Below are 12,452 nucleotides of genomic sequence, written 5' to 3' on the forward strand. Positions count from 1 at the left end.
CTGTACATTGAATAAAAGCACTGTATTTATTTAATTTATATTAGAAACCATGTTATGAAAATAATGACAACAAACCGTATCAGACAATGCAACCTCTATTTGCCAGAATACAAGACACATCCTTGGATATGTCTTGAGGATGAGCGCTCTCACATCTCTGTCACTATAACTGAAGAAGCGTGTGCTTTCGTGTCATCTCTCAAGTAGCCAGTCCCCAGTGTCTATACAATACAAAATGTTTACAAGGCTCCTGTAGCTATTGTCTTCCTACAAGAGAAACCATTTAAAACTTATGTTATTCAGGGGGAAATGGGGATGAGTTTCACCAGTTTCAGTCTTGTTCATAAGTATCAGGTTATGAACAGTCAACCTGACACAGAAATAACTTACACAAAACCTGTACATAATTACAGCAGGCTTGCTGCCTGTTTCCAAACTGGTGTGCACATATAAAAGAAATAAACCATTCACAAGTGGTCTGTACAATTTGTGGTATGTTGAACGGGGTAAGCCTAACTTAGCCTCATACAGTACATGCAATTGAATAAAATCTCAAAACCATGAGCTCTTCTCTGGCTAATGTTAGGTGAGACAGTTGCCCGCCTAGTTACTAAGTGCTCCTGTTTGTTACCACTTATGCAGTGCAGTAGTTCCAGATGGAGATGGTCAAAGACACAATTACTGGAGCGAGAGTGTGAAACTACATAAGAGACACTGGAACTTAGGTTTGTAAGAAGCATGTATTTAAAAGATAATCAGATCACCTATATTTATATAATTATGCCAGAAGTACTTTGTTTGCAATCATGAAATAATGTCATGTCCATCTTCACCTCTTCACAAACCTACATCAAGTTTAAACAGCTAGGAATAGGCATCTGGAAATATTTAAGGCTTAATTTAAAACATTTGGCAAGTTGCTAATGCTAAATTATGATTATGTTCCTTGTCACCTTATGAGTTAAAGAAAATCATGTCAACATCACAAGTAATTTAATGCGACAAAGTTTCTAGCATATTGCATTTTTTGCATTGAAATAAAAACAGTAAATGAATGATCCATATTTGAAAGTACATTTTGAAAAGTAAGAATTTAGAAACTCAATAAGTGGTTTATGGCACAAGTGAATGGCTACTGCAGCTGACATTAAGGTGGCAGAACTGAAAAGGAACCTATAATAAAGCCAGTTATGCAACATCCTGCAATGTTCCTAATTAAGAAATGAATGCACAGACTTAGAACATACAGTGGGAGTTCTGCCCTCAAAGCAAAAGTGAAACACAAACACAGAGGGTTACTTCAGTTGCTTTCATCCCAGGTTGTTTTTTTCCCCATCCTTTTTTCCTCTTCCCACATTCTCTGTTTTCTACAAGTGAGTTGTCCTCCCGCACCAAACAAAGTTTGTCAGCCGCACTGAGACAGACAGTACTGTTCCTTCCTCTGTTCTCACGCAGCTGAGCTGCATCCACACACAGAGGCCTTCCCACCTCTTTGGACACCCGAAGTTTGTCTACATGTTATAGGCTACGTAGATGGGGTCCAGCTGGTCAGCCAGGAAGCCGTCCCTCAGGTGCATGCGCTGCTTCTCCCCGCGTGAGTTGATGGGGATGACCCCGGGGTCGACCACCACCACTACGCCCACGATCAGGTAATGCTCCTCCAGGACCACATTGGTGACCAGGGCCACCAGGTCCAGGGCCTCCTGCTCGGAGCCCTCCAGCTCCACCACCACCACCAGTAGGTTGGTCCAGGTGAACACAGCACTGGATGAGGAGGAGGAGAGGGGGAGCAGAGGATGGGGGAGAGAAGGGGGGAGGAAAAAGGAGAAGGGTGAGGGAGGGTAGAGAGCATGGGAGATAAATGAAATGGATGAATAGATGGGGAAGAGGAGAAGATGGGCTGTGTTATCAGATTTTTTTAATTAATTTGACTGCTATCAGCAAACCACACAATTGTTACCTCACATATACATTATTATACCCGCCCTAATTCGTCCCAGTTTTTGCAGACAGGTGGCAAAATGTGTGTATTGTACCCGATAGCTATGCTATTATTTTGTAGGTTCTGTAGGTTCTGTTGCATGGTTTAGGAAATATGTATATTTTGTGGCGAATGTCCGGTGGAGCGGACGATACTTGTCGTGTTTGCAGTGACAACTGAGTGAATATCAACGGCCTGTATTTTTTTTGTCCGTTCTTTGCTAGCTATGTAGGCTAGGCAGCAAATGTAGCCTGTTTTTTAATCTGTACAATCTTCATCAATAATAAATATACATACTTTTTTTAAGATACAGTAATAAGTTGTGTGTTTGTCCTTTAGTAACATAAAAATGTACACCCCATTCTGTCTTTCTCCAAATATTTGAACATTATATAGTACATTTGATCTTAATTAAACAATATATTTGGGGGTGATTAAGTTAAATAAACTGCCCCAGCTGCGGCGGCTGCAAGCAAACTTCATAATTTCCACACAAATTGTACCCTCTCTGGTTCCTTTTTTGTTGCTCTAAAAGCATTCAAATATTCCTGTGATTTGAATTCAAAATAAGTTGTTTTTAAAAGGTTACATATAAATAAAAAATATAGTAAAAGCAATAAGGAGGGTCTAAATGTAAGATTCCATATCTCACCATTCAGCGATGCTTTTGTGTGAGCGGATAACAGAGGTCTCAATGTCAATTGGATGATACCTCATCCCTCTCAGCTCCAGGGTCTCATCCAGGGATCCCACCACGTACAGGGCATCATGGCGCTCTGACACACACAAACAACCATAAGCATGCATGATGCATGCATGGAGAGAAGCCCGCACTCAAACATACACAAATATGTTGTTGTCTACAGCCATGTTGAATACTCTCAGGGCAGGAAAGGGGTCAGAGTCTAGGGGATTCTAGTCAGGGTCTAGAAGATTCTAGTCAGACCCTAGGGGATTCTAGTCAGTATCTAGAGGATTTTAGTTAGGGCCTAGGGTATACTAATCAGGGCCTAGGGTATACTAGTCAGGGCCTAGGGGATTCTAATCAGGGTTTTGGAGTCTGAAGAGGCCCTCACCTCCGCTGGCGTCTGTGAGCTCCGTGCGGCGCAAGAAACCCAGGTAGCCGGTCCGGGCCCAAACGGTCTGGGTATCTCCGAAGCTGAGCTTGGTACTGAAATGGTCTGCATGTAGCGCCTCCTCTCCATATACCGTGTAGTAGCCTGTAGCATTGTGGGGGCTGCTTACCCATATCTGACACACACAGAGAAAGAGAGAGAGAGTTAGAGAGGGAGGGGTTACCAAGAGAGAGGCATGGCTTTCTGTATGACAAGGTGTTGCCTACTGTGGAGGGGCATAGTCTTTGGTCTGGGGAGGTGTGTCTTGTTGTAAGGGGGGGCGTGGCCCACCTTTGGTGACCGCTGATGACTCACCTCTCCTAAGTGGGAGTCTCCCAGCGGGCCTTTGGTTTCGGTGTTGGCGATGATGACCTTTACCCCAGGCAGAATCTGAAGGAGACACACAACCACAGAGTGGGGGGGATTTGAGCTCACAACTTCCTGCTCTGCAGTTAAACGCTCCAACCAGTGAGCTACAGCTATCCCCCCTTCATAAGAGCTTCCCATGTACTGACACACTGATCAATACATGGACGATGAGACACATCAACTGATTACCGATGCCGCTGCGTATTTTGCATAAGTAAATTCCTCATGGACACCGACATGGGGCCGCATTAAGGAGAATTGCAAAATTAGCTGAATTGATTTTGATTATGTATAATTTCACTGGATTGAAATACATTTTTAAACAATTGACGAATTGTGTGATAGCTGTGCTCTTTGCACTGTGACACAACAACAAGGTTGGGAGCTCTGGGGTAAGTTGTCTTACCTTGCCAGACTCCATCAGAGGCAGGCTGTGTGGTGAGCCTCTCTCCACCAACCTCACCCTGGAACACACACATTCGTCATCCACATGGCAACAACTCACTTTTCACTACAGTTGCAATATCCTGATCCACAGGACTGCTGGGCACAATGTTTGGGGTTAATTCCACTACATGTTAGTACCAGTATAGTATAGAATAGTAAAGCATAGTACAATATAATATTAGTTCAATATGGTATAGTATAGCATAGCATAGTACAACATAGCATAATAAAGTTTAGTTTTGTATAGTATAACATAGCATAGCAAAGTATAGTATTATACAATATAGTATAGTATACTATAAAATAGTGTATTATAGTATAGTAGAGCATTGGATAGTATAGCATAGTTTAATATAGAATAGTAAAAGGCTTTCCCAACTCTGGATTCATTCAGGATAGTATAAAGTGGGTGGAGGTACAGTGGAGCTCCGTACAGTACCTGTCGTGGCGCAGCGCTCTCATGTCCAGGTAGACTGTAGTGGGGTCTGGTCCTGCTGTGCCCTGAGGAGAAACACACATGCACACACACACACACAGGGCTGTTACTGCCTGCTGCACACTGACTGTGAATGTGTGTGCCGACTGTGAATGTGTGCGAGGGTGGGGAGGGTTCAAGAAGCTGCTGAAAATGGAAAGGAAGTCCTTTACAAAGCAGGCTGGGAGCCATTGATAGACAGTAATGATGCTAGAGGAGAATGCAACCGCATAGCCATGTCAACTTCAGATGCTTGACCTTCAGGGTTTAGAGTTTAGGCCAGATAAGATAACAAATATTGTCTTTATCAGTATTATTACTATGCATGCTTGGGATAGGGTGTATCAGCTGTATCAGTCTGCACCAAGGACAGACAGCTGTGTTTGGGTACAAGTCCAGTCATTTTATGAAAAAAGGTAGGACAAATTGCAACAGAAGCAAACTCAACTGATTTTGTATCCTCAATATGTCCTGAGTAAGAAAAAAAAAGCCCAGAAGAATCCCATTAGGGGAAAGTTTCGAAAAAGACCCAAATATGGCCTATTGTTCACACGTGAATAGGGTAACATTTTGAACATTTAGATATCACCATGAAAATTACTGAGTTGAACTGTCAGCGCACAGGTAAGACATGTGAAAGATATTAGCCTTTTTGAATAGATACTTATCCCCGCAGTGGAATTTTTTTGTCATTGACACATACCCTCAAAAAGGCTAATATCTTTCACATGTCTTACCTCTGCGCTGGCGCCAGCGTGTTGCCTTGGCGGAGTGGACGCCTGCCAACTGCCGAGTCTTCTGCCTCTTTGTTAGGCTGTCACTCATAACTCCCGCCTCTGAGTTGAAGCCACGCTCCCTACGCAAAATCGGGGCCAAAAGCCGTAAAAAAAAAATCTTGAATCTGGAAACATTACATGTGAAACTATGTGAAAATCAAAAAGTGAAAAATGAAAATGAATAATTTATTCAAAATCATTCCAGACTTTAATCGAAATTTTATTCAACTTGAAAAAGAAATTGGTCAACTTATTATTTCTTTGAATTCATGATTTTATTTTTCAAGTTTTTGACCAAAACTTACATTTTCAATGTCAAGCTTTAGTTTTTCAACTAAAGATTTTTTTTCGAATGAACAAAACATTTGGCCCTGATTTAGCTCCATAGAATACCTGCTGTTCAGTAGAGTTGTGGTCTACAGTGTATGTGTGGGAGGGGGATTGGGGTAGAAGTGAGAAGCTAAACTACTGTATTTGTGTGTGTCTCTGTCAGGGGATGGGGATGAGAAAACGAGGGTTAAAAACGCTACAGGTCTGTGTTTACTGGGAGTGTGTGAGAACTGTTTCCTGTGTGTCCATTGTCAGCAGGATTGAGTGTAAATGAGTCAGAGCGCCCTCTAGTGGTGGACATGGGGCACTGTCTGGCCCTTGGGGAAGGGGCCCAGGGAGAGCTTGGAGCAGCCAAGCCCGCTGTAGGGGGGGACAGCGTGGACTCCAGTTTTGAGCAGACGATAAAACAGCAAAAGGAAGCTTTCAGTAGCCTGCCCTGCCTTAACTGCTGTGTAACTGTAGCAGTACTAATGGAGCATGCCATCAGTAAAGGGGGTCAGGTGGCTGAGCGGTTAGGGAATTGGGCTAGTAATCTGAAGGTTGCCAGTTCGATTCCCGGCCATGCCAAATGACGTTGTGTCCTTGGGCAAGGCACTTCACCCTACTTGCCTCGGGGGGAATGTGCCTGTACTTAATGTAAGTCGCTCTGGATAAGAGCGTCTGCTAAATGACTAAATGTAAAACAACTAATTCCTAACATAGGCCAACTATGTTACAAAAAATGTGTTGAAACCTGTTGATACCCCCAATAGGGATACCGGAAGATGATAAACAGGTTTCTAGCCTACACAGGTGTGCCTTAAGTTAACCATGACTTTGTCTTTGATCACGAATAGACCAACGGACACGCCAGCACCAATGTCTGGCTCTGCAACACACTGGAATCTTACTGGATCATAGGCCCAGGATGATAAAGCAATATGAACATGTAAAGGTAGTGTTCTCCCTGGCCCAGTCCAATAAATATTAATCTAATCCATAGATGGAGCTGACAGGAAGTATGAGCTGAAGGCCGTTCAGCGCCATGCATGAAATCAATATGAAAACTGAAATAAACCAGGCAACAGCAGCAGCCCAATCAGAACAGCCCTACTCATTTCCAAGTCCCACCCCTCAGCCCTAGTTGGTCAAGCCCTCTGTCCATCATACCTGCTCAGCCAGCTTCCCTAGCCTGTTGGGCTGACAACAGGGGGCGGGCCAGAGGACAGAAACACACACACACACACATACACAACATGTGTTTGGACACACAGCCATAGCACCACACAGAGAGTGGAAGATGACAGAGAAATGAAAGACAGAAAGGAGAGAAAAGGTGGTCAGACAGAATGAATAAACAGTGAAACAGAAGGAAGACATTACAGAAGACCCTCAGGGCTCGAAATGAACTTTTTTACTTCGTAGCAATGGTGCTCCCAACTTAAAAAAAATTAGGAGCACCAGCAAAACATTTGGAGCACCCACCGAAAATAAGGGAGCACCACAACTAAAATGTTAATTTTATAAATTAAAAAATCTAAAATGTGCATTAAAGTTAAGAACGTAAAGAAAAAGTTTAATTGGTTATGTAACAGTGGATAGAATGGTGGACTGGTCACTGTATCAGCTCACAGCAGGAGGCTAATTAGCAAGCATTTAAAAATATATTGAAATAGGTCACACCATAATGATTATTAGCACTTGCACATGTTCTCAAATATATTTTGAGGTTGCATAGATACAATTTCGGGAGCATATGCAATCAAAATGGTAGCAATTTTGAGCCCTGGACCCCTTCTTTCCTCTCTCTCACCCCGCTATCCCTTCCTCCCCTCCTTCCTTCTATCTCTCCTATCTCATCCCTTCATCTGCCTGACCTGCAGACAAACTTAAACGTGATTTCTCCCTCCCTCTTATCCTTCCTTGTATTACTCTCATCCTTCCTTCTATCACTCCCATCACTCCCTCCCTCCATCCTTACATCCCTCACCCAATTCCTCAATTTCCTCCCTCCCCCCCTCTCCCCCCCTCTCCCCCTCTCACCTGCAGACATACAGCCACGTTGACCCTGCAGCCGAAGGTGGAGCTGACGGCGCGTGGCGACAGGCCCAGGTCTTTGAAGATCTTGGAGAAGGACTGGGTGAGGGCGATGCGCGGCCGCTCCTCTGCCACCACCATGCAGGTGCGCACACATGACAAGTTCACGTTACGCAGCTGCGCAGATAGAGGAGTGGAGTTAGACACTGTCGCAATATGTGTTGTATTTCTACATCATTTAGTTCAATGAATCATCAATTACTTATATAATATTGTACATATTCATGGATGTTTTGAACCATACTACAATACTGGTTGTGATGGAGACATGTGAAAAAGAGAGATGTAGAGATAAGAGAGTTGTAGAGAAACCAGGAGAAAGATAAATAGAGATCATAAAGATTGAGAAATAAGTACAGATAAGTAGAGATAGATGTAGGGGAACTAACCAGCATAGACAAGAAAACAGATAAATAGATACTAGTAGAGATCATTGAGATTAGTTGAGATCAATAGAGATCAGTTAAAATCAACAGATAAGTAGCTCAATAGAGATACATTGAGATTAATTTAGATCAGTAGAGATACAGTAGAAACCAGTAGAGATGTAGGGAGACTGACCCGTAGAGCCTCTGTCTGAGAGCCCAGCCCCTTGGTGCACATCTCCATGACAGAGTAGGAACAGAAGGTGACGCGGACCTTGTACTGGCTGACGGCAGACAGCCACAGAGACACGCTGCTCTCCAGCTCCAGAGGAGGAACCAGGATGGACTGGTGGCCCGAGTACACGCTACAGACAGGCAGACGACAGGTAGACAGGCAGACAGACATACAGACAGGTAGACAGGCACGTAGGCAGACACTTCAGTTGCTTGATCTTCAGTATCACCTTAGTTTACAGGCTTAAGTTATTTGCAGGTCAAGTAAAAACAAAATCATATTGTAGAACAGCTTGCACGTCCAGTTTAAGGTTTAGAAGTTTTCTGTGTAGACAAGCTTGCAGGTCCATTTTAAGGTTGAGAGGGGTGCTGTGTTTACCTGCACAGGCACCAGAGAGCGAAGCCCAGGCCACAGTAGGGGTCCAGGCAGATGGCGATCTGCCGTGAAGGGTAGAGCTCACATTGCAGCTTGATGGAGCGACACAAGGCACTGGTAGCAGCATGGGACATCTGGGGACGAAGAGGGGTGTGAGTGTGTGGTGCAGAAGAGTGTGAGTGTGTTTGTGGAGGAGAGGTGTGTGTGTAGGTGTGTGTGTGTGTGTGTGTGTGTGTGTGTGTGTGTGGGGGGGGGGGGGGTTAAAAATCCATTAACAAAAATGTAACTGAACCATAGACAAAGCAAGTACTGAAAATAATCTTATTATTCATGTTTTGAGAGACAGTTTTTAGGAGATGATGACTGTGCTCTGATTACACCTGCTGACTCCAGTAACATACATTCCTAGTACACCGTCTCTCTTCAAACGGCAGATGTCTGCACTTTCTCACAACACCTGCCTTAAGAGAGGACTATGTTACAGCTGCCATCAGCTCCTAGTCTCTATCTGGATGGGAGTGAGGCTAGGCTCCCAGGTCCAGCATGGCTCACCTTGACCCCTGCCAGGATGCCTGTAGTGGACACGCTGAAGTCAAGGTAGGCCAACATCTCAGGGGTGGGGGGCTTGTAGATCTGGGGGCTCTTCTTCCTAGGGAGGTCGTCTGAGGACGAGGAGGGTATGTGTGTGTGTCCATTGTAATGTTTTTATGGTGGGTCTTTTCTACTGTGTATGTGTGTGTTTGTGTTTATACATGTGTGTGTGTATACTTGTGTCCAGCACCATGTGTGTGTGTACCTGTGTCCAGCACCATGTATGTGTGTGTACCTGTGTCCAGCACCATGTGTGTGTGTGTGTGTGTGTGTGTACCTGTGTCCAGCACCATGTGTGTGTGTGTGTGTACCTGTGTCCAGCACCGCGTGTGTGTGTACCTGTGTCCAGCACCATATGTGTGTGTGTGTACCTGGTGTGTGTGTGTGTGTACCTGTGTCCAGCACCATGTGTGTGTGTGTGTGTACCTGTGTCCAGCACCATGGGCCAACTCTTTACATCCACAGCAGCTGCTGCCTCTTTGGATCTCAGGAGCTTCATTATTGCTTGAGTGGTCAGGATGCACACAGATTTACTGACCTGTCAAACACACTCACACACACACACACACACACACACACACACACACACACACACACACACACACACACACACACACACACACACACACACACACACACACACACACACACACAGTAACACACATACACACACGTGCACAAGCACACATTAACACACATACATATACACACAAACACAAACATAATACGCTGTTTACTGACTGAAATGGCCGTGAGGGATGACTGAGTGTGACTGGCTGGTGACAGTAGGTCTCTATGTGTAACTGGCACAACTGATACCTGGTAGGTATCTATCTGTGACCCTACCTCAACGATCATCTTGACAGTGGGCAGGGTGGTTGCCAGGTTCTGGGGGTGAGGGGGTCGGACAGTGACTGGCACACAGCCAGCATATAGACACCCATAGAAGGTGGCGATCAAGTCGATGCCTGGCCAGACAGAGAACAGAACATACAGCTTAAAGAGCATGGCTGGCTGTGTGTGTGTCTGGTGGGTTGTGTTTCTGGGTGGCTGTCTGTCTGTATGTGTCTGTCTGTGTCCATTTGTCTGTCTGCCTGTGTGTGTCTGTCTTGTCTGTATGTGTGTTTGTCTGTCTCTTTCCTGTTTGTCTGTCTGTCTCTTTCCTGTTTGTCTGTCTGTTGGCCTGTTTGTCATCTCCCTCACCAGGAGGGTAGACCAGCGCCACGTGGTCTCCCGTGTTGAGACGGCCTTTCTCCATCAGCGCCACGGCAACGCGCTCTGCCCGCTTGTGCAGCTGCAGACAGGAAGCTGTGCTTGCCACCGCGCCCTGGTGTCAACAACAACAACAGCAACAGTTAGCAAACACACCTTCCACAATCTAATGACACAGAAGGACACACTGGAGGAATAACACAACAAATGCGTCTAACAAACTCCAACAGACTATGAAGCTATCTTAGACAAAATAATGGCAAACTATTTTTTCAAAGGCCCTGAGGACGGATGGCATGCTAGAAAGCTTGTAGGTTGGGTGCCAGGACAGAGAGACCAGAGAGACAGAGAGAGAGATAGAGCAGGGAACCCAGAGCAGAGAGGGTTGGTACCTTGGCATTGAGCACCAGGAAGAGAAGGTGGTCTGGCGTGGCCTGGGCCCTCCATTGTAACACATCCTGCATGTACAGGAACTGTGGGAGAGGAGCAGAGAGACGGGGATCACTCACTCACACGCACACACAAATACACAAATACACACACACAGATACACACATACACACAGAGGGCCCTATCTTGCACCCAGCGCAATTGACTTTGTCAACGACGCAAGTATCATTCCTAGTTTGCACTCGACGCGAAGCGGACTTTTCCCTCCACAGACGCACTTTGGTAAATTAGGGAATGACCTTGCACTCCCGGGGGTGGTTCAGCGAAAAAAGGAGGCGTGACAGACCAGGAAAAACGTAGTCTAAAGTCAATGGCGCATTATTCAGATGCTATTAGGGCTGTCCCCACTCAGTCGACTAGTCGATTTTCTGGTCGATGCTCTTGGTCGACTAAGATTTTTTTAGTCAAGCTGCAGTATGGCAGTGTGAGATCTGATTCCCGCTTGTGTTATCATTGCTGAATTAACTAAATGTTCTACAGAATTTGTAGATTATATTATTTAAGACAAATAAAGCAACTCTAAAAATATATAATTTAAAAGAAAAGGTGTTACTGTTTTCCCTTTCGTTAATCTGCGCTTTGTTTTGTTTTGGTATTTTGCACACGGCACGAGCACAATTGGCTGCCGAACTACAAACTCTGCCATAGCCTACTTTGTCGGTGTTATTAGTCAAAATGGCAAAGAAATCTGTGGTATGGCAGCATTTCATTAAAGTACATTTACATTTACAAAGTACCGGGTGACTCGAAAAACGTTGAATGCAAACTCTGACAGCAAAGGTTTATTTTTCATAGTTCGACGTCGAATATGATGTAGCCTACCACCTGAAAAACGTAAGTTGGCCTAGCCCTACTTTGCTCATGCTAACGCGCCGGGTTGAAAAATGAATATGCCTATTATAAGAATCACATCCAAATCGAATGACATTATCTTATCTCCGGCCAAGACAACAAAATCTTTCTCTGTTGCACCGTTCCCCACTCAGCTTCTACGTAAGTTCGCATGCTGCAAGTTCAGGCAGTGATAAGCGCGCTCGGATGATTTGCATGTTAAACAAACAATATTTTTAATTTGTAGTACATTGTAAGAGATACTAGATACCATCGGCATTCGGTTACAACATGACTGGTGATACGAGTCTTATTATTAGTAGGCTATTAGCGGCTGCATCTGCAATGTCCAGCAGCCATTGCAGATCGGGAAAATGTTTGTCCTTAAAAAAAAGCGTTTCAAATTTCGATTAGTCTTTTTTCAGACGTTTTAGGCGAGTCATGGTCGACCAAAGAAAATCTTGGTCGGGGACAGCCCTAGATGCTATTTTAAGGGCGCATGCTTGGCCCGTGCGCACTGCTGGCGAGGCCAGGGTCTTCTTCCTGCGAAGCTACGTTACATTGTTTTGATTTATTGTATGGCTGTTACATTTCTTTCATGTCAATGATTAAAACGTTTTTCATTAGAAATCTTTATGTATGTGAACTTGATTTGTAACAATTGTGGCAATTTCCTCCCACGCCTGTTTAACCGAAGCTAATTCTTCTCCCATCCCAATCAGAATCAGAATTCGGTTTATCCGCCATGTATGTTAAACAAACACAGAATTTACTGTGGGAGGAAGGTGCAAACAATAAACATATAAGGGTCTTAAATTAAGTAA

The 12,452-nt window shown here is 44.5% G+C and overlaps 1 protein-coding gene across 2 annotated transcripts in view; it reads right to left on the reverse strand.

The window, feature by feature from the left end:
- Positions 1 to 12: 12 nt before the first annotated feature.
- Positions 13 to 12,452, reverse strand: part of dip2a (disco-interacting protein 2 homolog A) — a 72,762-nt gene continuing 60,322 nt past the window's right edge. The window contains exons 25-38 of one of the 2 annotated variants that reach the window (XM_067259768.1): positions 10,740 to 10,820; positions 10,339 to 10,462; positions 9,982 to 10,103; positions 9,562 to 9,673; positions 9,097 to 9,206; positions 8,548 to 8,678; positions 8,131 to 8,299; positions 7,516 to 7,686; positions 4,352 to 4,413; positions 3,872 to 3,929; positions 3,412 to 3,486; positions 3,058 to 3,232; positions 2,634 to 2,757; positions 13 to 1,764 (exon numbers count right to left, since the gene is read on the reverse strand). In XM_067259768.1, coding sequence (XP_067115869.1) covers positions 1,512 to 1,764; positions 2,634 to 2,757; positions 3,058 to 3,232; positions 3,412 to 3,486; positions 3,872 to 3,929; positions 4,352 to 4,413; positions 7,516 to 7,686; positions 8,131 to 8,299; positions 8,548 to 8,678; positions 9,097 to 9,206; positions 9,562 to 9,673; positions 9,982 to 10,103; positions 10,339 to 10,462; positions 10,740 to 10,820 — 1,767 coding nt within the window. In that variant the 3' untranslated portion in view covers positions 13 to 1,511. Of the gene's footprint in view, positions 1,765 to 2,633; positions 2,758 to 3,057; positions 3,233 to 3,411; positions 3,487 to 3,871; positions 3,930 to 4,351; positions 4,414 to 7,515; positions 7,687 to 8,130; positions 8,300 to 8,547; positions 8,679 to 9,096; positions 9,207 to 9,561; positions 9,674 to 9,981; positions 10,104 to 10,338; positions 10,463 to 10,739; positions 10,821 to 12,452 lie in introns of those variants that run through there. The other variant, XR_010879318.1, reaches the window with a different exon arrangement.

The sequence above is a fragment of the Osmerus mordax genome, chromosome 2, assembly GCF_038355195.1.
Source record: "Osmerus mordax isolate fOsmMor3 chromosome 2, fOsmMor3.pri, whole genome shotgun sequence".
NCBI classification, from domain to species: Eukaryota; Metazoa; Chordata; class Actinopteri; order Osmeriformes; family Osmeridae; genus Osmerus; species Osmerus mordax.